The sequence below is a fragment of the Cavia porcellus genome, unplaced genomic scaffold (genome assembly GCF_034190915.1).
Source record: "Cavia porcellus strain 051 isolate PalLab524CR breed Dunkin Hartley unplaced genomic scaffold, mCavPor4.1 scaffold_20, whole genome shotgun sequence".
NCBI lineage: Eukaryota > Metazoa > Chordata > Mammalia > Rodentia > Caviidae > Cavia > Cavia porcellus.
In genome coordinates, this window is record NW_026947503.1 from 886,161 (window position 1) to 909,690 (window position 23,530).

Consider the following 23,530-nt stretch of genomic DNA (forward strand, 5'->3'; position numbering starts at 1 on the left):
AGACATTATGGTAACTACAATTGATTTCCTATTATCCTGTTTTGAAATCCTGTATCACTTTCACAGTTTTGTTTTAATTGGCTTTATTCTGTTTTATTTTGTTTGGTTTTATTCTCTTTAAAATAAAATTTTATCTTGAACAACTATTTATAAAATTACAATATGTTAGTGAGTTCTTACTGTTTATTTTTTTCTCTGAACATATGTATTTTTTACCTATTTTCTGTTTTATTTATTCTTTAAATAAAAAAAATTTTTTTTATTTAAAGAAAAGGAAACGAAAAAAGAAAAAAAAATACATGGAGATAAAAAAAAAGGGTAAAAATAATACTAAATTACAGACAAACAAAAGGTAAGAAATTGCCAGTTGATAAGTTACAAATTGTCATCTTCAAAATGGCTGTTCAGGTTATAGAATTAAAGTATTTAGAATAACATTCAAAAAAGTGACCCTACAAACCATTCTGCTCTATGGTCGAACAAAAGCTCCGTAATATGATTATCAGTCCCACCTATTTGTTTTACATCTCTAAGAGGGTAAGATTAACCATATCAAAACAGAACAGAACATTTAAAAAAAAATAAAAAACAATTTAAAGAAATACAGATTTCAAAGCAAGTCCACTGGAGATCTACCTTATCTAACTGTCTCTAGCTTCTTACAAATAGTTGTCCCTAACTTCACCCACTTTATATACTTATTGCATATTATAGAACTAATCAAATCATTACAGGATGATAGAGTCTTTTTAGGTCCTCAAGTTCCAAATTAGGGAAGACAATAGCAACTACCATCGCATCTCTCATTCTCTTTGTGATAGCCATCCCCATCTCTGCATATACTGAAGTTGAGCTGAAGAAACCAGTCCAATGTCATTCTAATCAGCAAGCAATAGATTGCTAGAATTTATATTATAATGCTACAAAATAAGCCTCGGGTTTTTCAGGTCTCTTCCTCAGAGTATTTGTTCCTATCCTCTCTGTATTATAGGGAAAACCAAGTCATAACGAGACAGCGAAACAATTTCCTAGAAAAACATGCAATGGATAAGACTTATAAAACTATAATATAAATGATCTTCCGTAGCTACTATGTTTTCTCTTGTTATTTTCAATAGATTTGTCCACAACACTGGCTTATTATAGTTAAACATACTAACACCTATTTTTATAAAAACTTACCTTTGATTGCATTGTAGTATTTGAGAGCTGTTACTGATTCATACCAGTATGGATATCCTTTACATCTTGTCATGCTCAGAGTAGTTTCCTCTACTTTTAGGGTTGATTCTAACACGCATACCGATTTCAAATAGGATCAGTCAAGGCCAACCAATAGTCTTATGATTCAGATACAATTAAGATCAGTCATAGTAAGACAATGTAAGTAATACAGGATTTCAGCCTAAGTCAATAGGAAAGTAAGGATAGTTACCATGGTATAACCTGCTATTTTTGGTTCTAGAGGTCTGTGTCCTCAAATCTGACATGAGTGGACAGACCAGAACAAATTTAATTCAATCTAAATATGGCACTAGGACTACTGTGTCTTTTCAATCGTTATACACCATTAGCAATGACCTCTGCTTTTTTTTTTTTAAATATAGTTTCAGAGCTGTCTCTACTAAAGACTAGCTTACCGTCTCTGCCTCATGTCTGCTACTCTACTTTTCTGCTATATTTTGTCCACCTTATTCCCTCATTCCATTGTCTGCCCCGTTCACTGAGGCCTCTCTGCCACTGTAGCTGTAATCCTGATTTCTCTTCCTCTCTTTCTCTGCAATGTCCTTCAGTGCTCTCTGTAGGGTTGGATTGGTGGCCACGAACTCCCACAGTTCCTCCTTGTCTTGAAAGTATCTTATTTCTTCATTAATTTTTAGAGAGAGTTTTGACGGACATATGAACTTCGGTTGCATATTTTTTTCCTTCAGGACTTGGAATATTTCTCCCCACTCCCTTCTTGACTTAAGAGTTTGTGTTGATAAGTCTGCTGTTATTTTGATAGATTTCCCGTTATAGGTAACCTGCATCTTTTCTCTGGCTGCTTTTAATATTCTGTTTTTTTGGTGGATTTCTGGGATCTCGATTATTATATGCCTAGGCGTAGATCTGTTTTGGTTGTAGGTAGCTGGCGTTCTGTATGCTTCTTTTATCTGGATATCATTTCTTTTTGCTATACATGGGAAATTTTGCTTTAATATATCTGTGAATATTTTTTGTATTTCATTTTTGGATGTTCCTGCTTCCTCACTTACATTCTTTATTCTTAGGTTATGTATCTTTTTATCATCTTCCAGTTTTAGAATTGCTTCTTTCTGGTTCCTTGTTATTTTTAAGAGGCTTTTTCTTTCACGTTCATAAGCCCTAAATCTCTCTTCAAGTTTCAGAAGGTTGTCTTTAGTTTCTGTCAAGGCATTTTGCCAATATTCAATGGAGTTTTTAGTTTCCTGATATTCTCTTTGGATCTGTTTCATGTATTCTAAGTTATGCTTAAATTCTTCTTCAGATGCTTCTCTTTCTTTTCTGAATTCCTCAGTTCTTCCATCTGTGTTCTCTTGGGTGGGGCTTGTCATTCCTTTAATTAATCTCTTTATATCTTGCCTCACTTGGATCAGGAGTACATCTTTAAATTCCTCTATGAGATCATGTAAGTACTTTTTAATTTCGGCTGATGCTGTGTCAAGTAGAGGATGGTTACTGTGTTTGTTCTCTTCAGTGTTTAGTTCTCTTGGGTTTATTTTCTCCTGTTGAACAGCTGGAGATTTTTTTTTTTATTTTTATCTCTTGTCATGTTTCTGGTTTCTTTCAGACTGTCCTGGAGTTCTCTGGCCCTCTCCGAATTGCTTAGGGCCTCTCAGAAGCATGCTGGCTTGAGTTTTTTGCTGTCCTCCCCAATTTGCTGTTATCTGGGGTAGGCTGGGATGCAGGGGCGGTACAGTCTAGTCTCTAGCCTCTGTGTCAGTTAGTTCATAAATTAGGCTGTACTTTCTGGTTGTCACTGAGTTGTGACTATTTTGTATCCGCTTATTGGGCCCCAAGCAGAGGCTTGGTTTAGCCCCAGTAGCTCCTGCCAGTTCTCTTTGAATCAGAAGCAGCTGAGTAATGGCACAGGATTCTGCCCAAGTCCCAGCCGTTCTCTTCCAAACCTCTCTGTGACAGGAGCACCAGAAAAGCAGATCTGCCCAAAACTAAGATGGCTCCCACTAAGTTCTCTGTGTGGAGCTGAAGCCAGCAAGTAATCAGGCTCTGTCAGGACTCAAGATGTCTTCCACCAGCCCTCCCTACAAGGGGACCTGGTGATGTCACCAAGCTGCGGTTTCTGCCGCCAGGCTAATATGTCTGCACCAGACTCTGTGTTATTGATTTCCCCGTGTTCGCGGGCCAGCTGTTCTCTGGCCAAACCCAGCAGCCGCGGGGTTCTCTGTACTCACCAGAGTCCGGTGCAAGTCCTCATTCCGGGACCGCCGCACACCAAGCTGCCCACTTTTCCTGCACTCCCAGGACAGCGTGGGGCGGTGCACAGCGTGCGCTCCCAGCACAGCGCTGACTGGTCATAATATCTGTGCACCGTTTAAATTTGAAACGCCCGAGCTTTGTACGTCCGCTCTGGTGCAGCGGTGCAGACTTGGCTGCTACTTGGAGTCTCGGTCCGGGTCTCCGTTTCCTGCAGTCCCCAAAAGCAACTCAGCTTTTTGTGCTGGGTCCAAGAGTCTATTTGTTGATTTAAGGGCGCGAGATTTGCAGCCTCCCGTTGTCGGCGTTGAAGGTCTCAGCACGACTTTAAATCCTCCAGCTGTACTGTCTTGGTTAATAAGAATCGCTATCGATTTGTCTGGCCCTCTCCATGCTGTCTTTTTTTAGCTTCGAGTTTGAATTCTCTGGAGAGACTCTTCGCTCGATCCCCTAGCCCGCCGCCATTTTCAGAATCCCCCCCAAAAATTTTTTTTAAAAGCCAGTCAAATTTAGCAGTGGGGGGGGGTGGTATACCAACTTTAGTGACACTAATGTTAATAAGTTCTGATAACCCACTGCCATCAGACCAGCCTAAATAAAATTTTTTTAAAATAAATTAAATAAAATTTTAAAAAGAAAAAAAGCACATTTTTACAATCTTGAAATTTTTATTTTAGTTAATAACTAATTGAAGTTTTCTTTTTTTCTTCATCTCTTTACTTTTTTTTTATAAACTGTTGCATGTTACTGATGAGAATTTAAATCTGTGATTTACTTCAACTCAAATATTCATTGTGGTTTCTGGTAATATTATAGTTATGACAAAGATGCTTTGAAATTTCCAAATAGGGGCTGGGGATTTAGCTCAGTGGCATAAGCACCTGCCTTGCAAGCAAACGGCCGTGAGTTCGATCCCCAGTACCGATAAAAAGGAAAAAGACAAAAAAAAAAAAAAAAAGGAATTTCCAAATAGTCAAACAGCACTTTCATAAAACACCAAGAATATTGAACTTAAAAGATACAATTCAAAACACAAGATTTAAGAGATACACACAGCCTGGGGGCATCAAGAGGTGCTTCTTTCTTGAGCACTTTTAGCTGAGTGCCATGGCTTCAGTCACTTCTGACACCATGAAATGTGCAAGGACCTTGTGGATAATCACTCATGGCATTATTTATAGTAGCGTGAAAGTAGGGAGTGGTCATGGGTCCAAGAGATAGTTAAATCTTAAATTGCTTCAATTATTATAGCCATAACCTGGAAACGAGGCAGCTGTAGAAAAAGCATACATGACATTTTCAAATGGGAGAAACTGCTGTGACGTGAAAAGAGAACAGAATGTTGGATTACAGGCTGTGTGATCAACAATGGAGTTTAAAACTATGCTGTGGTAAAAGGCAACAGTGACTAATTGGTATTAGAATTATAGATGATTTTGACTTTTATAAGACACAAGTATCATTTTTTAAAATGAGAAACAAATTTTTATTTTTATTAGTACATATTTGAAGTACATAGTAACTACATTTATCGTAGGGAGTTGGTACGTGTACACAGCACATCATAATTTTTTAATTTTCCCATCCTCTTTTCTCCCCCCACCCCTTTTTAGATAATAACTGCATTTTACTTTGGCTTGGAGAGAGGCAAGCTGAATAACTATTTGAAAGTTCTTTGCATGACCGACAAGATAAGTTTGACCTGAATCTTCCTGCTTTTCTTCAGTAATTACTTCTGTAGGGCAGAGTGGAGCAAGGTGATCTCAGGACTCAGGACAGCTCACTTTGGGCAGAAAAAGGCGCTGGTCACTAGGGTTGCAGTCTGGTTGTCTTGGAAGCAAAGTCCGAGCTTCACAGACACTTGCTTCTTCTTTCCAGTTGGTTTGATTTAGATGGACTTTGGGGTCTTCTTTAGTGATTGTTTGGACTGGTCATGCTACATGTTGCTGATCTTTTCAAAATGGGAGCAATGAAGGAGAGAGTTAGAATGCAGATATTTAAAAGCAATTTCCAACAACCACTTACAATTTTTTTTTTTTTTTTGGTTTGGAGACAGGGTTTTGCTAAATTACTAAGTTACTCAGTTGGTCTTGAACTTTCAATCCTCCTCCTGTGTTAACCTCTCAGAGTGCTGGAATTACAAGGGTATGCTACAAAGCCCAGCTGTTTGTGACCTTTTTAAAGAATTTAAGTATGGGATGGGGATGTAGCTCAGAGGTAGAGAACTTGCCTAGCATAAGTGAAGGCCTGGGTTCAATCCCTAGTACTAAGAGGGAAAAGTTCTACATACATTTCTTTTTTTTTTTTTTGTACTGGGGATCAAACTCACAACCTCAAGATTGCAGGCAGGTCCTTATACTGCTGAGCTAAATCCCCAGCCCATACATACAATTTTAATTTGGAAAAAATAACTAATATTTATGCTTTTCTTTCATGATTTAGAAGTACTATGCACAAAAAAATTTGTGTCATTGTTTACAACTATCTTAACTATCTTTGATAATTAATTACCTTCTGAACTCTAGTCTTTATTTATTGGTGGGTTTGTTTGTTTTGTTTTGTTTTTGCGACAGGATCTTGCTGTATAGCTTAGGCTGGGCTTGAACTCATTATGTAGCTCAGGCTGGCCTCTAATTCACAGCAGGTCTCCTTCCTCAGCCTCCCGAGTGCTGGGATTACAGGTACACATTGCCATGCCAGCTGCACATTTTTATTTCATCTGTTTATTCTTTTATTTGTTAAACTGAATGTTAGTGGTCTGGGAGTGATCAGAGGTAGAGCGCTTGCCTAACATGCTGGAGCCCTAAGTTTGATCCCTGGCATCAAAATACTTACATATACATATGCACACTTAAAAATCAGAATGTATATTACATAGACAAAAACTGCATATTACATATACAAAAAGTATAGTTTTCATTTTAACAGTTTTAAGTGACTTGTCTAATAATATCTTTAGTCTGTAGGAAAAAATCTTTGAAACAGGTTAGTTGACTTATATAACATAATAATTGGTGTATAGTTGGTTAAACCCAAATACAGTCTTCAATAAAGTGCTCCAATTTCCTGTAATTAAAACATTTTTATACAGGCAACATTCAGTATCTGCAAAAACATAAATGATAAAATATACCTTCTAGTCAGATGGGAGTCAGTATAGACTTAGAATCAGAACAATCAACACACACTCTGCAGAGCACAGATTGTGATCATTGATCACTGTCACCATCACTAACTCGCCAGCCATAGGTGTCTGCAGGGACAGATGATTCTCAGCAACATGCTGTCAGTCTACATTCTAATTATGTACAGGAAAAGTATCCTAGATACTGCAGTTAAATGAGCGGTCACAAATAAAATGCCCAGTCTATGAGTTTACAGAATCCACTGAAAACACATAGCATAAGCCTTGTGTCATCAAGCACAGACTGATCCAGACTTAAGCGTACATCTTTTTTAATTTAAAAAGCCTTATTAGCTTTTAAATAAACATCAAGATATCTCACCTTCTGCCATGCTGTATGCAATGACTGTGTACATCAAACACACACACACACACAAAGTTTTGACAGGTATTTAACCATTTAGTTTAATGCCCAACATTTAATGTTTCTGAACTTAGAACAGCCAGCTAGAGTCCAAGCAGTTCAAGCGGGTGGGTGGCTGCTGTAGCAACAGCCAACCTTGTTCTTGTTCTTGCTTGGCTATTTGGGCTTCAAGACATTAAAGGTTGATGGTGGAAGGGTCAAGGGCCTGGCATCCACATGGCCTGGAGATGCCTGAGGCTGCTGGGCAGGGGTCACATCTGATGGAACCTTAGCAGGTAAAGCTCTATTTTAACCCCTACAGTCTGAAGTTCAGGGTGTGTTTTTGTTTGTTTCATTTTTTTTTTTTTTTTTTGGAAAAAAAGTCTCACAAGATTGCCCAGGCTAGTTTCAAACTCCTGGTTTTCTGAATATGTACTCTCACAAGTGGCTGGGTCTGAGACTGCTGGCTATGAGTATAGTAGTCTACCTGAACCCTTAGCCTGCTGCCTGCATCCCACATGGATCTGAGGTTTGACCGCTTTCCCCATGTACCATCATGAGCAAAGGCATGCCTATGCTTGGACGCTTCCCACAGGCTGCAGTGAACAGAGGGGCCTTGGGAGTGGGGTGCGTGATGCCTCCCCAAACACAGGCCACAACCCTAGGGAGACGCCAATATGACTCGTTGGACTTCCAAAATGCAAAGCATGAAAAGAAACCACTGTTTCTTCTTTACCTTTTTGGGGGTGGTGGGAGGGGTTACAGATTTTCCCTTCTTTTTTTCTCTGTTTTGTTCCATTTTTCCTTTTAAATTTTTTTCTCCTTTTTTTTTCTTCTTTTCTGGCTTGTTCTTCTGTTTCCTTTATCCAATTTTATTAATGTCCTTTTACTCCTTAATCTCACTTTTCTCCTCTTCCTTTGCTTTTGAATGTTTCTTCTTTTATTCTCCCATTCTTCACCCCCTCTATCTTAACGGTTATAACTGGTAAGCCTTACTAACCTTTAGATAGCTAATTCTACAGTATTACTGTGAGTTCTTCTCTATTCTTAGTGGAGACAAAGTTGTTGTATGTACAAATATGTACATGCAGTACATATTTACTGTATGTCAGTATTTTGTTGGTCTCAGCACTAATACCATAATTACAGGCCTCTTTTCAGTGGTTTGAGGTGGTATATTATTGGCTCTTACAGTATGTTGATATCGTTTGTCTTTGATGCTGTTGTTGTTGCTGATTCATTACTGCCTCTGTGACACAGTTATTGAGATTATTTGACTTCCTGTTTGCCATTATGTAGATTACTTTTGTGTCATTAACAATACAAACCAAGCCCAGAGTGAATCTCTGAAAAGTAGACACTAACTAAAGAGGTCTCCCTTAGCAACAAAGCCTTGCCACTGGAAGCGCCTGCAATCCTCAGCACAAACCAAACCAAACTAATCAAACGAACACATAAAAACCATAGAAACAGGAAAAGACAAGGCGAAGAAATGTCTCCAGATCACTCAGCTTCCCCAGAGCTTATCCATGGTGCACTGAGAGGGGAAAAAAGCAAAGTGAATCCTTTATTTAAAATGTGCACTTTTAAAGGAATTATGACAAGGAAAATCTCGGTGTGTTTAGAAAAGACCATTTGGAAATATTATTATTTTTAAAGTGCTTTCATGTAGTTCTACAACAGTAATTCACACAGTAAACAACTGTAGAACTGCATTTTTCAGGTTGCAAGAGGTTCCTAATAATGACCTTACCATTTGTTCTTTAAAACGGTTTTCAATCCCAGCTTGCACCATTAGGTCATTCACATTCTTCTGTAAGTCCTCAATATGATTTCCCATTTCTTCCAGTACAATGTTAAGGAGAATCACACATGTGAAACTGGAGTACAGTAGCCAGCCTGACATACCTTCAAAGATCCTGCTTTGGACTGCACCTGCTCAGCAAGGGGTGTGCATCAATGTGCCAGGACAGAAGCAGCTACTAAAAGGAATCAAAATCTGATATCAATGCAAATCTGCTATTTATCTTGAGTTTTTCTTAGTGTATACTTTTAATCTTTAAGCTGTGAGCTCAGTTTTAAAAGCCTGGCTCACCTTACTTGAATATGGATATGGGGATGTGAGTTTGGTATGTTTAGCCAAACTATAAGTATAAATATAACAGAAATTAACTTTTTAGAATCAACTTTCCTATGGTTTAAATTTATCATGTTTGAGAATCATTTTTGTCCTGTGTGAACTCATCTTCAAAATCAAAAATGGAAAATAAGTGGTTTGAGTTCCAAATATTTTGCATGATTTTTTAAAGAAATATATTTAATTGTATAAAGTGAGCTCACATTGGGCAAGTCATGGGGTACACAACATGCTTATATAAATTTGCTGAAACCAGAAGCTAAATTTTAAATTCTAAGACAAAACAGTGTCAAAACTGAAGTCAAAACAATGGTAGATAGCGGCTTGTGTAGTATCCTGTGTTGGAAATCTTCATTACTTCGTTCCTGATTGCCATGTGAGAGTCTGCCTTGCAGGCTAGGCTGTGGAGGCCCTTGAGGGAAAGCCCAGAAAGAAATGCTGTACAACTGTGCTTCTTGAAATTTGTACCTGCTGTTCTATTATTCTGTATTGCTAGTCAAGCAGGAAGTAAAGCCTTTTGCTAGAGGTAAATGGTAATTAATGCATCAAGATACCACATCAAAGTACAAATGTAAATACTGGGAAATGTTTAGTCAACAATTATCCCCTAAACTTACCAACAAAGAAAAGCCCAACCCTTGATTGATTCACTGCAGAATTCTACAAGAAATTTAGAGAAGATCTAACACCATCTAACACCAAACTTTTTCATGAAATTGAAAGGGAAACAATATCTACAAATTCATTCCTGGAAGCAAGCATTACCTTGAACCAAAACTGGAGAAGGACCCAGCTAAGAAAGAGAATTACAGACCAGTCTCCCTAATGAACATAGATGCAAAAATCCTCAATAAGACACTAGAAAATAGAGTGCAGCAAATCATCAAAATTATATACCACAACCAAGTTGGATTCATCCAGAATGCTGGGATGGTTCAACACATGCAAATTGATAAATGTAATACATATCAACAGAGCCAAGCCCAAAAGCCATATGATCGTCTCAACAGAGGTAGAGAAAGCTTTAGATAAAGTTCAGTACCCATCCATGATTTTTAAAAAACCTAAAGAAAATTGGAATACATGATCTTTATCTCAATCTGATAAAAAACCATCTGTGACAAACCAACAACCTGCATCATACTAAATGGACAAAAACTGAAAGCTTTCATTCTAAAATCAGGAACATGACAAGGATGTCCACAGTCTCCACTCTTGTTCTACATAGTCCTAGAAATTTTAGTCAGAGCAATTTGAAAAGAGAAAAAATAACAATAGGAAAGGAACCAGTTAAACTATCATTATTTGTGGATGACATGACACTATACATAGAAGTCCCCAAAAACTCCATGAAGAAAATGCTAGATTTGATAAGCAAATTCAACAGTAGCTGGATAGAACATCAACATGCAATAATCAATGTCCTACCTGTTTACAAATAATAAACTCACTAAGAGGGAAATTAGAGAAACCACACCTTTCACAATAGTATCCAAAAAAGAAAAAAGAAAGAAATACATAGGAATCAATCTCATGAAGGATGTAAAAGACCTCTACACTGAAAACTATAGTAGTTTGAAAAAGGAGATTAAAGCAGATATCACAAAAATGGAAAGATATCCCTTGCTCTTAGGTAAGAAGAACCAATATAGTGAAAATGGCCATACTTCCAAAACTGTCATACAGATTAATGCAATTTCAATGAAAATTCCAACAGCATATCTCACAGAATTAAAGAATTCTAAAATTCATTTGGAACCAGAAGAGTCCAGGCATAATGAAGGTAGTTTTGGGCAATGAAGGAAAGACCTAGGGGCATTATAATCCCTGACTTGAAATTATACTATAAAGCTACTGTGATAAAAACAGCATGGTACTGGCAAAAAAAAAAAAGACCTGAAGATGAATGAAACAGATTAGATGATGCAGAAACAATTCCAGACTTACTCAGTCACCTTATTTTTGACAAGGGTGACAAATACATTCACTGGAAGATAGTCAGCCTCTCTAATAAATGGTTCCGGAATAAATGACTTTGCTAATGCCAAAGATTAAAATTGGACCCATATGTTTCATCTTGCACTAAACTAAATTTAGAACAGATCAAATATCTAAATATTAAAACTAAATATGAAATCTGCTGGAGGATTAAATAGGTAAAACTTGTGAAGATATTAATGTAGGCAAAGACTTTATAAACAAAATCACAAGCACAGGAATTATCATGTATAATCAACAACTTAAGATCTCATCTTATTATAAACTTTTGCACAGCAAAAGAAACCACCAACAAAATGAAAAGACAACCCACAATGTGGGAAACAGATGTTTACCACTTCCTCAGACAAAGGATTACTATAGAGAACATGAAGGAACTAAAAAAAAATCAAAGCTCCCAAATTTAAAGACCCAATCCAAAAATTGGCAGTTGAGATGAATACACACTTGTCAGATGAAAAACTACCTACCTCAACTAAATATATGAAAAAATGTTCAACATCACTCACTGGTCATTCCAGAGATGCAAACTGAAACAACACTGAGATTCCACCTTGCCCCAGACAGAATGGCCGATCTTAAGAAATCAGCCAATGACAAATGTTGGAAGAGCTGTGTGGAAAAGGAACCTTTCTCCACTGCTGGTGGGAGTGCAAACTGGTGCAACCACTGTGGAAATCAGCGCAGATTCCTCAAAAAACTAGGATTATAGGTCCCATTTGACCCAGCTAGTCCCCTCCTGGGTATCTTCCCAGAAGAATTAAAAACATCATACCGCAATGATATATGTGCACCCATATTTATAGCAGCACAATTTGTAATAGGTAGATCCTGGAAACAACCCAAAGGCCCATCAACCAAGGAACAGATAAAAGAAGATGTGGTCTTTTTATACAGAGGAATAATACTCAGCTACAAAGAAGGATAAACTGGAGACTTTTATAGGTAAATGTATGCAACTTGAGCCCATACTCATAAGTGAAATAAACCAGACTCACATGTGTAAACATTGTTCTGTCTCCCTAGTGTGAGAAGCTGAAAGAGTAAATAAGATCAAAATGTACAATAGATATTATGAAATGGGAAGAAACTGTTCAAAAAGAAAAAGAAAATGAGATGGGGTAAGGAGAAAAGAATGGAAAATCTATCTACCTATTTATATTAGTTAACATATTTATACTACTAGTTTCTCAGTTTATTGAAAAGAAAGGTTTGTGCTAATCTTGTTTCAACAATTAAATACCTACATCATCTATGCTAAGTAACTAATTTAAAGATAACAGGGCCAGGGATTTAGCTCAGTGGCATAAACACCTGCCTGGCAAGTGCGAGGTCATGAGTTCCATCTCCAGTACCAAAAAACAAAAGAGAACAAGAAACAAAAAACAAAAAACCCCACCCAATATGTGTAATGTCTTAACCATTGTTACTCTCCTATTATCTTGTTTTGAAATTTTTTTCTCTTTAAAATAAAATTTTAAAAAATTATGCCCTACTGGTGAAGGACAAAAAGATATCCCATGCTGATTTGATAATCCAAAAGCATTAGAGTATTTATTAAAGACAGAAAAAGGATATTTCTGCAGTTTAATGTTGCAATAAGTGCTTGAAAATGGTCTTGAAGTTCTTGAAGTAGATTTTCTACCTGAAAAATTGACCTATAAGGCAACTGAACAGAATATTTACCATTGGTATAGGACAGTGTAAATATTATGCAGTAATCCATGATACATGGTCTGTTACTTTCTGACAGAGGTACCAAGCGCTGCAAAAAACTGATCATGCAAAACTACTTTATAAGCAGGTTTTAAGCTTCCTCAGACTACACAGCCTTTTGAGAATGAGAACACACATGTGAAAGGTGGAACCAGAGATATGGACGATAATACAAGAAAAAAAAAATCTCAGTCAGTCCGTCCTTTGGGAATTCTACAGCGGAACCAAAAATCATGTACGGCTTACACAAACTCAGTTTACCAACCTCTTTAGAATTTATTAGCCGCTCTTGGTATTGAAGTTTCAACTTCTCTTGCCAACTGAGTTGTGCAGAAATATTGCTATTTCTATGTTCCTGTACACTGGCAGTGCTCATTAGCTGGTACTGGTACTGCAGGTGACTTTGTTTACCATGTCACAAGGAAATGTTGCTATTATAGCTGCAAGTATTTGGTATTTGTACACTGTTATAAGTCACACATTGAAATCTACCCGTGTATGAGCTAAGGCTCCCCCTTCCCCTTTGTGTCCATCTCCAGAAGGGAACATCCGTTCCAAGCACGGCAAATCTGCTCCGACCTCAGAGGCAATCTTTGTTTTTTTTTTTTTTTTCTAACCCCTTAGCCCTAGGCCCCTCCTTTAATCAGGGATACCTAACTTAGGAAAATGCAGATTTTGTACAGCCAGCAAATTCTTTTAAACAGTACATTTATCAACCTTTATTCTGGGACTGGAACTTACTCTGGCAAACAGGAAAGCAAGAATTGTGCTCCGATCCCTGGTATCGATTAAAAACGTAAAAAGACAAAAAACAAAACAAAACAAAACAAAAACCATAAGGGGCTGGGGATTTAGCTCAGTGACATAAGCGCCTGCCTTGCAAGTAGGTAGTCGTGAGTTCGATCCCCGGTACCGATAAAAACGAAAAAAAAAAAAAAAAAAAAAGAATTGGTCCCAACTTTCCCACGCGTGGGCGGGGCCAGTCCGGAGGAGGAGAAAGGGACGAGGGCGGGGCTAGAGAGTACTGGGAAGGACACTGGGGCGGGGTCATTACGGGTGGGCGGGGTTTTGGGGGCAGGCGGGCGGTGCTTGGTCGATGCTTGGACGGGGGCGGTGCTTGGGCGGGCTTGAGGGCGGGGCTTTGGGCACATGGGCGGGGCTTGGTGCATGGGCGGGGATGGGCAGGGCCTCACGCGGGGCTTGGCTGGTCCAGACGGGGGCGTATTGCAGGGGCCTCACCCGGGGGCTCCTCCCCGCCGCCATCCTCATAACCTCAGTCCCAGGACCCCGGCCTGGTCCCCGGACCGCAGGGCGGCCGGGCGAGCAGGTCGCTCACCTTATCCCGAAGCTCGTCCCCGTGCGGGGGTTCGGGCGCGCGGGTGTCCATGTTCTCCCAGGCCTGGGGTTCCGAGCGCCTTCGTCCCGCGGACAGGAAGCCTCTGGGCCTTAGCGAGCATCCGGCCGGACAAAGCCGGGCGGGAGGCGGGGCGGGCGGGCCCCGGAGCCGCGGGTCTGGTTCTGCCGGTTCTCACCGTGGCCGGTGGGCGGTGGGAAGAGCTCCGTGGAGGGAGGTGTCACGGTTGTTGTCGTTCCTGTGGCTCAGTGACACCACGCGAAGCTGACCGCCTCCTGGCTCCTGCGCGCACGGCTCCGCGGTGGGGACGGAGAGCGCCCTCCTCGGACGGTACGGTACTCAGAGGGCCGCGGCCGCTCTGCCCTGCCCCCGCCCTTGTGCCCCTGCTTACGGCGTTCTTCTAAAATACAATGAGTTTCTAGGGAAACTCTACCCAACTCCCCACAGCCTAGACGTGCAAGGACCAAGTCTGTCACCTCTTCAAGCCATTTCTGTGATGCCTCCTCCAGAATTGAGTGGTTACACGGAACCGGTTCCTAGTGAACATTTCCAATTCTGGTTTCAAGGAGGGTTTGGGAGCAAGCTTTCATGATTCTCATTTCAAACCAGAGTCCTGGCTGGTGGGTTACCTTGGATCAGCTCCCAGGATCCTGGTCCTAGACTTTTTACATGTCAGTCGCCCCCCCCCGCCCCCCAGTCCCCAGCTGAAGCTGGAGAGGGAGCAGAGCTGCATCTGGCCCAATGATCCCAGACCCTGTCTGGGGACAGCACACAGATGCCCAGGGTGCTCCGTGTGTGTTTAAAAACATGATCACACAAGGCTCCTAGCATCATTAGTCAACAGCAAACTGTGAAGACATCTCCTGTCACACCCACTGGGGAGACTGAGTAGAAGAGATGTGGCAACTCCATCTCACACCCCGCTAGTGGGAGTGTGAAGGTGCCAGCACTACAGAAAGCAATCTAGTGGGTCCTGACAGGTGGACAGAGTTACATGACCCAGCCACTGTGCTCCTGAATATATATCCAAGAAAAATGATGCAGAAATGCATACTGTAGTATTTTTTTAAATTTTATTTAAAGAATAAAAAAAGCAAAACAAAAAAGGGTAGAAATAATACAGAATTTCAAAAAACAGTAAAAAATCACTAGTTGATAAATTACATATTATCCTCTTAGAAATAGTTGCTCAAGTTACAAAATTAAAGCATACATTCATATAGTGAGACTGCAAACAGTTCTGCTCAATGATGCAACAAAAACTTAGTAATATGGTTATCAGTCCTACACTCTTAAACATACATGCAATTATATCCTTTAGAACCCTTTCTTTTCCTCTCTTTTTTACAATAGTAATTGCACATTTTGGGTTTCATTACTCCTAAAGTTCTTATTACTTTTTACAACAATGTGATATTTATAAATATGATTCTTATTTCACTTACGATAATCTCAACTTGCCTCCATTTACCTATGAAGGCCCCAAGATCATCCTTTTTTTTTTTTTCCATTTTTATCGGTACCAGGGATTGAACTCACGACTGCCTGCTTGCAAGGCAGGCGCTTATGCTGCTGAGCTAAATCCCCAGCCCCTAAGATCAGCCTTTTTATAGCTGAGTAATATTCCATTGTATAAAAATACCACATCTTTTTCATCTACTTTGCAGTTGATGGGCATTTTGGTTGTTTCCAAGATCTAGCCATTACAAATTGTGCTTCTATGAACATGGGTACACATATATCACTGTGACATGACCTTTTAGTTTTTCTGGGGAAATACCCAGGAGGGGAATAGCTGGGTTGAATGGAACTTCCAATCCTAGTCGTCTGAGAAATATCCATAGTGATTTCCATAGTGGCTACACCAGTCTGCACTCCCACCAACAGTGGAACAGTGTTCCTTTTTCCCCTGGAGCCTTTCCAACATTTGTTATCAGTTGGTTTCTTGATGGCAGCTATTCTTTCCAGAGTGAGATGAAATCTCAATGCTGTTTGAATTTGCATTTCTCGAATGACCAGTGATGGTAACATTTCTTCATGTATTTATTTGCCATTTGTATATCTTCATCTGAGAAATGTGTGTTCATCTCAGATGCCGATTTTTGGAGAGGGTCTTTGAATTTTGGGGTCTTGATGTTTTTCAATTTGTTAAATGTTCTGGATATAAGTCCTTTGTCTGAAGGGTTGCTGGGTGAAATTCTTTCCCATTGTGTGGGTTTTCTTTTCATTCTGTTGGTGATTTCTTTTGAAGTGCAAAAACTTTTCAATAATATGAGATCCCAGTTGTTGATTCTTTGAAGTGTTTCCTAGGTAGTTTGCATTTCGTTTGTGAATTCTCTGCCTACCCCTAGGTCTCTAAGACTTCTACCTACCTTGTCTTCCAGTAGATTTAGTGTTTCTACTTTAATATTTAGGTCTTTGATCCATTTAGACTTTAGTTTTGGGCATGGTGATAGGCATGGATCTGATTTTAGTCTTCAACATATAGATAGCTAATTTTTCCAACACCATTTATTAAAGAGGTTATCCTTCTTTCAGTGAACATATTTAGCCCCTTTGTCAAATATCAGGTGGCTGAATGTCTTTGTAGTTGTGTTTGCTTCTTCTAATCTGTTCCATTGATCCTCGGGTCCATTTCTTTGTCAGTACCATGCTGATTTTATCACTGTGGTTTTTGTTATAACTCGTGCCCCGGTATAAAATCCAAGGAAACAAGAGACCGAAAATTTAGGTAGCAAAGGCTTTATTTCCAGGCCTGGCGACCAGTCTCCGGGAGCCAATTTGGAGACTGTGTCCCAGAAACTGAAGGGAGGACTTTAAAAAGAGGCTGGAGGAAAAGGGTGGGGGGGAGAAACAAAGAAACCTGCAGAGCCATCAAACTTGTTGACCCACGTCTGGAAACTGTACTGCTGTCCACTTAGCTCTGACAATCTCGGGAGTTCCTGGTGTTTCTCAAATTATTCCCATCCTACAGACTGACATTATCTCGGAGTGGCACATCTGCAGCAATATTTGGAGAAGAAAGTGGACAGTTAATTATTCCAGGACAGCTCATTTTCGCTAGTGGGTGTGAAGGGGTCAAGAGTTACAAGAAGCTGAAACTTAAGTTTTACAAAGATCTGATATCTAACTCATTTGATGCATACAGAACAAAAGAAAAGCAACGATTAGGGTTTGGGCCATAGTATTTCCCGGTAATTTCTTTGAAGCTAAACAGTTCTTAAAATTGGGGCAGGCTCATTTTATGACAGATCATCACCGGGTCGGGAAGGGGTCACCAGAAACCCAAATTCTTTATGGCCTAGATAGATAGGTGAGAGGAGAGGGAGGCAATAAAGTGCCATACAGAACAGAGAACGGCGGTTATGTGTCAAGGTCAGGTAAAGGGTTAAACTCATATGCAAATCTCTCTGCACACAAGCAAGTTACTTCAAACAAGTGTAAATTAATGGGCCATTCTAGTTTTCTTTAGCTCTTTAGCGGAGAGTAGAGGCGCCTAACAGTAATTAACAACCCTTGTTAGCTTGTTTTAGCACAACTTCTGTAGTTTGTAGAGGGCAACAATGGTTAACATATCCATTAGGTGAGATTCTTGCAATTCTTTACAGAGGAGAGTATTGCTCAACATATCAATTAGGTCACTTAACATATCAGTTAGGGAAAAAGGATAAAAAAACCACATTTAGTAAGCCACGTTGCAGGTTTGCTATAATACACATATAACGAAGCTACTTTCTTAGAGTACAATAGTTTTGTAATACAGTTTCAAGTCAAGAATCGAGATGCCTCCTGCCTTGCCTTTGTTGCCCAGAATTGCCTTTGCTATTCTAGGTTTCTTCTGTTTCCAAATGAATTTAGGAGTGTTTTCTATATATCTGTGAGGTATGTTCATGGTATTTTGATTGGGATTGTATTAGATCTGTTATACAGACTTGTATAACAGTTTTGGGAGGATGGCCATTTTCACAATGTTGGTTCTTTTTTTGTTTGTTTGTTTGTTTGTTTGTTTTGTCTTTTTCCTTTTTATCGGTACCAGGGATCGAACTCACGACTGCCTGCTTGCAAGGCAGACACTTATGCCGCTGAGCTAAATCCCCAGCCCCCACAATGTTGGTTCTTCCTAGCCCCAAAAGCAAGGAATATCCTTTCATTTTCTAATATCCTCTTCAATTTCCTTTTTTAGCATAGCATAATTTTCAGCATATGGATCTTTTACATTCTTGGTTAAGTTGATTCTTAAGTATTTCATTTTTTTAATGCTATTGTGAAAAAGCAATATTTGCATAATTTCTCTCTGTGAGTTTTTGTGTACAGGAATGCCATTGATTTTTGAGTGTTGACTTTGTATCCAGTTACAAGGTTGAATTTGTTTATTACCTCTCATAGTCTTTTAATGCAGTTTTTTAGGGTTTTCTATAAAGAGTATCATGTCATCTGGAAATAGTGATAATTTTTCTTCCTTTCCTATCTTTATTCCTTTTATTTCTCTTTCTTGTCTGATTGCCCTGGCTAGTGTTTCTAGAACTATACTGAATAGGAGTAGTGATAGTAAATATCTTTGTTTTGTTCCTGATTTTAAAGTGAAAGCTTTCAGTTTTTGTCCATTTAGTATAATGTTGGCTGTTGGTTTGTCATAGATGGTCTTTATAAGATTGAAGTAGACACCGTGTATTCCAAGTTTCTAAAGGGTTTTTATCGTGAACATGGGTTGGACTTTATTGAAAGCTTTTTCTGCATCTATTGAGATGACCATGTGGTTTTTGTTTTGGCTGTTTTTGATGTAGTGTACCACATTTATTGATTTGTGTATGTTGAACTATCCCTGCATTCTTGGAATGAATCCCACTTGGTCATGATGTATAATCTTCTTGATGATTTGCTGCATTCTACTTAACAATATTTTATTGAGAATCTTTGCATCAATGTTCATTACTGAGACTGGCCTATAGTTCTCCTTTTTGGTTGGCTCTGTCTCTGGTTTTGGTATCAGAGTAATAAGTTGCCTCCAGGAATGATTTAGGGAGGATTCCTCCTTTTTCAATTTCATTGAAGAGTTTAGGGAATATTAGCATCAAATCTTCTCTAAATTTCTTGTAGAATTCAGCCATGAATCCATCAGGACCTGGGATTTTCTTTGTTGGTAAGTTTTTCATTACATTTTCAATTTAAATAGTTGATATTGGGTTATTCAAAATTGTTATGTCTTCTTGGTTGAGCTTTGGTAGTTCATATGTTTCTAGATATATGTCCATTTCCTCTGTGTTTTCCACTCTATGTGAGTAGAGATTTTTTTCTTTTTAGATTTTCAAAGTAGAGATTTTTCATGATCTTTTGAATTTTCAAGGGATTTGTAGTAATTTCCCTCTTTTTAGTCCTTATTGCATGATTTTGGGTTTTTTCTTTCTTCTTCTTGATAAAGTTAGCTAGAGATTTGTCAAATTTGTATATTCTCTCAAAAAACCAGCTTTTTGATTCATTAATTCTTTGTATTTTTTTATTTCAATTGCATTGATTTCTGCTCTAATCTTTACAATTTCCTCTCTTCTGTGAACTTTGGGTTTAACTTGCTCTTCTTTTTCTTGAAACTTAACATGAAGCATTAGGTTGTTTATTTGTGCTCATTCTGTTTTCTTGATATTACAATTATTGCTATATATTTCCCTCTTAAGACTGCTTTCATTGCACCCCACAGATTATAGTATGTTGTTTCCACATTTTCATTGAATTGTAGATATTGCTTTATTTCTTCTTTAATTTCATCTGTAGCCCACTGGTTGTTCAGAAGGTTGTTATTTAATTTCCATGTATTTACTGCAGATTTTGCAATTTCTTTTGCCATTAATTTCCAATTTCAGTGTGCTATGCTCAGGTATTATGCATGGGATAATTTCAGTACCTTTGCATTTATTTAAGAATGTTTTATGGGATAATATATGGTGCATTTTGGAGAATGTCCCATGTGCAGCTGAGAAGAATGTGTATTCTGATGTGGCTGGGTGGAACACTCTGTAAACATCTACTAAGTCCAATTGCTCACAGGTATGATTTAGTTCTATTATTTCTTTGCTGTCTTTTTGTCTAGTCGATCTATGTCTTTGTGACAATGGGGTGTTAAGGTCCCCTGTTATAATCATGTTCTTGTGTATTTGATTTATCATGTCCATTAGTATTTGTCTTATATGGTTGGGTGGTCCTATATTTGGTGCATATATATTCTTTTTTTTTTTTAATCTTCTTCTTTTTTATCGGTACTGGGGATTGAACTCATGACTGCCTGCTTGCAAGGCAGGTGCTTATGCTGCTGAGCTAAATCCCCAGCCCCTATATATTCATTTTTCAACCTACTTTTTATTCTTTTTTCTTTTTGGTCCTGGGGATCAAACTCATGAGCATATGCTTGCAAGACAGGCACTTATGCAGCTGAGCTAAATCCCCAGCCCTGGTGCATATATATCTATAACTGTTAGTAGTTCCTCTTAAATTTTTCCACCAATGAGTATGTAGTGACCTTCTTTATCTCTTTTAATCATTTTAGGTTTGAAGTTCACATTGTCTGCAAGTAGATTTTTTTCTGGGTTCCAGTTGCATGGAAAACTGTTCTCCATCCTTTGACTTTTAACCTATGCATACTCCAGTTTTATAGCATTCCTACTAATCCTAGTTAGAAGATGAAACAAGTCTAACATCCATCAATGGATAAATAAATAACAAACATGGTGTATCTGTGCCATGAGTATCACTCAGTTCTAAGAATGGACTCCGAATACATGCTACAACATGGATAGATGTAGGGAGTGGCTTTGAATAGCTGCTGCTGCCCTGCCCCTCCTGCCTGAGGGCATTTTGTGTGTCAGCCTACATTTCCCATGATCCTCATGTCCACCTACATTACCCATAATCCCCTCCTACTTACGTCATATATCCGGATGTGATGGTGGCCTATCAGATAACACTCTGTGCCCTCTTCCTGCCTTTGGCCCGCCCCCCACCCTATATAAGTTGTAGCCATTTTGAAAATAAACGAGACTCGATTGGAATCGCATCCTGTCTCCATCTCTCTTTTCCCTTGCCCTGCCCCCATCCCCGATTCCCTCTCCAGGTGAGGCCCATAGATTGGTCCGCAGGCCGGATCAAGTGGCGCCCAACGTGGGGCACGAACCCACGACCCTGAGATTAAGAGTCTCATGCTCTACCAACTGAGGATGAACCTGGGGACTGCGAGTTTATGAGTCAGGTAAAGACAGGGGAAGTCTTATTCTCATAAAAAAGGTTCCCCTACAGACTTCATTTGTGCCCATAGGCCCAAACTTTGCTCTAAAGCCAAAATATTATCCAAATCCAAAATACAATCAGCCCATTACAGATCCTGTTACTACTGTTCAAATAACCACAGTAAGTCCCTCAGCCATAACGGTTTCTCAAGCCCCCCACCCTATATAAGTTGTAGCCATTTTGAAAATAAACGAGACTCGATTGGAATCGCATCCTGTCTCCATCTCTCTTTTCCCTTGCCCTGCCCCCATCCCCGATTCCCTCTCCAGGTGAGGCCCATAGATTGGTCCGCAGGCCGGATCAGATAGACATTCACAACATTCTGCCAGTGAAACATCAAGTGAAAGAACCAGTCACAAAAGGCCACCTATCAAATGATGTCATTTATATGAAATATCCAGAAAGTGGGTTGGTGGTAACTGGAGTGTATGATGGAAGAATGGGGAGATGGTATAATAGTAAGCAGTTACTTCTGGGAGAACAAAAATATTCTAACATTAGGTTGTGGAGATGGCTGACTGCACAACTCTGAATATCCTGAAAACTATTGAATTGTGCTATTTGTTTGTTTATTTTGTTTTTTTGAGACAGGTTCTTACTATATAGCCCAGACTATATTGAATTAGTGACAATCCTCCTGCCTTAATCTCTTGAGTGTTGGAAATACAAGTGTGGGCTGCCACACCTAGCTATGAATTATGTACTTTAAATGAGTGAATTGTATGTCAGTGAGACCATTAAAATTATGATTTTTTAAGATGAGGCTATTTTATCATTTTCTTTGTCTTTTTTGTCCTTTCCTTTCTTTTTTTTCTCCAAGAGGATCTGCAATGGAAACACAGAGTTCTGGAGGCTAGATAGGAATTATGGAAGCTGGCCAAGAGGCATGATGGATAGGCCTCTGGCCCCAGTCCCTCCTAACAGTGGACCAAGGTGAAAGATCCTATTAGTGTCTGTTTTTCTTTCTTTTTTTTGTCTTTTTGAGACAGTGCCACACTGTACAGTTCAGGCTCACTTTGTAGCCCAGGCTAGTCTCAAACTCTCTATGATCCTCCTGCCTCAGCCTCCCAAGTGCTAGGATTATAGAGATGCACCACTATTGTAGGAGACAATTACAGTGTCTCCCTTTGTTTTGTTTTGTTTTTGTTTTTTGGTCTTTTTCCTTTTTATCGGTACCGGGGATCGATCTCACGACTGCCTGCTTGCAAGGCAGGCGCTTATGCCGCTGAGCTAAATCCCCAGCCCCTCAGTGTCTCCCTTTGAGTCCAAAACAATTACTGTGACTTTGAATATTTGGAGACTCATTTCCTTATACTGAAATGTAAAAAGATGACTGGGGTATTTCCTTCTCTTCAGTTAACTCTGAGCATGGCAAACAGGGCTGGCCCAGGTCCTAACATTGCAGCCATCACAGATGTGAGAGACAACTCTGGTGACTCCCTTTGGATCCAAAACAATTGCTGTGACTTTGATTACTTGGGGACTCATTTCCTTATACTGATATGTGAAAGGCTGGCTAGGGTATTTCCTTCTCTCTTCAATTGGCTCTGAGCATTGCAAATAAGGCTAGCTGAGGTGTTAATATGCAAAGTCTGGCCATCAGACAGCCCCATTTCCTCGCATGATACTCTCCACATTACAGGATTGAGGTGGCAAGATGCAGAGCAAATAGCTCAAGGAATGTCAGTGCATGGTCCTCTCCACATTAAAGGATTGAGCTAGCCAGATGCAGAGCAGACTCCGGGAATGTCAACTGGGAAGGACCCTCAAGATAAGAGGCTATGACTCCCCAGGGCACAAGAGTTTGCATATCACAAACCAAAGCAACAGCCCCCCAAAACAATTCCCCTGCTACCTTAATCAGGTTGTATAAATTGATCCTTCTGCATGTTTTTATCTCTGCAAATTACAGAGGTGCCTTCCTTGCACCTGGCCAGCCAGCTCAAGTTACTCAGCAATCCCTGACATCCTATCACTTATCCGAGCGAGTGACCCCTCCCTTTTCTTCACAAGATAATAAATGCTGGGAGAGGCCTAGGATCGTGGCCTTTGTCCACATGTCCTCACCGGAAA

At 39.4% G+C, this 23,530-nt stretch overlaps 1 protein-coding gene and 1 long non-coding RNA gene across 3 annotated transcripts; one reads left to right on the top strand and one right to left on the bottom strand.

Moving 5' to 3' along the window:
* Positions 1–4,915: 4,915 nt before the first annotated feature.
* Positions 4,916–14,475, bottom strand: Hsbp1l1 (heat shock factor binding protein 1 like 1). Of its 2 annotated transcripts, none has more exons than XM_003463328.5 (4): positions 14,168–14,475; positions 12,694–12,760; positions 8,734–8,828; positions 4,916–5,404 (listed from the first exon to the last, which is right to left on the bottom strand). In XM_003463328.5, the coding sequence occupies exons 1-4, from the start codon at positions 14,216–14,218 to the stop codon at positions 5,390–5,392; spliced, it is 228 nt and encodes a 75-aa protein (XP_003463376.2). In that variant the 5' UTR covers positions 14,219–14,475; the 3' UTR covers positions 4,916–5,389. The 2 variants fall into 2 exon arrangements, with proteins under 2 accessions (XP_003463376.2, XP_005000745.1); XM_005000688.4 differs by having other exon boundaries at positions 12,694–12,784; positions 14,168–14,472.
* Positions 14,382–21,206, top strand: LOC134471752 (uncharacterized). Its single transcript, XR_010041343.1, has 3 exons — positions 14,382–14,515; positions 19,283–19,325; positions 20,099–21,206. It is a non-coding gene; the product is annotated as an uncharacterized LOC134471752 (long non-coding RNA).
* The last annotated feature ends 2,324 nt before the right edge of the window (positions 21,207–23,530 follow it).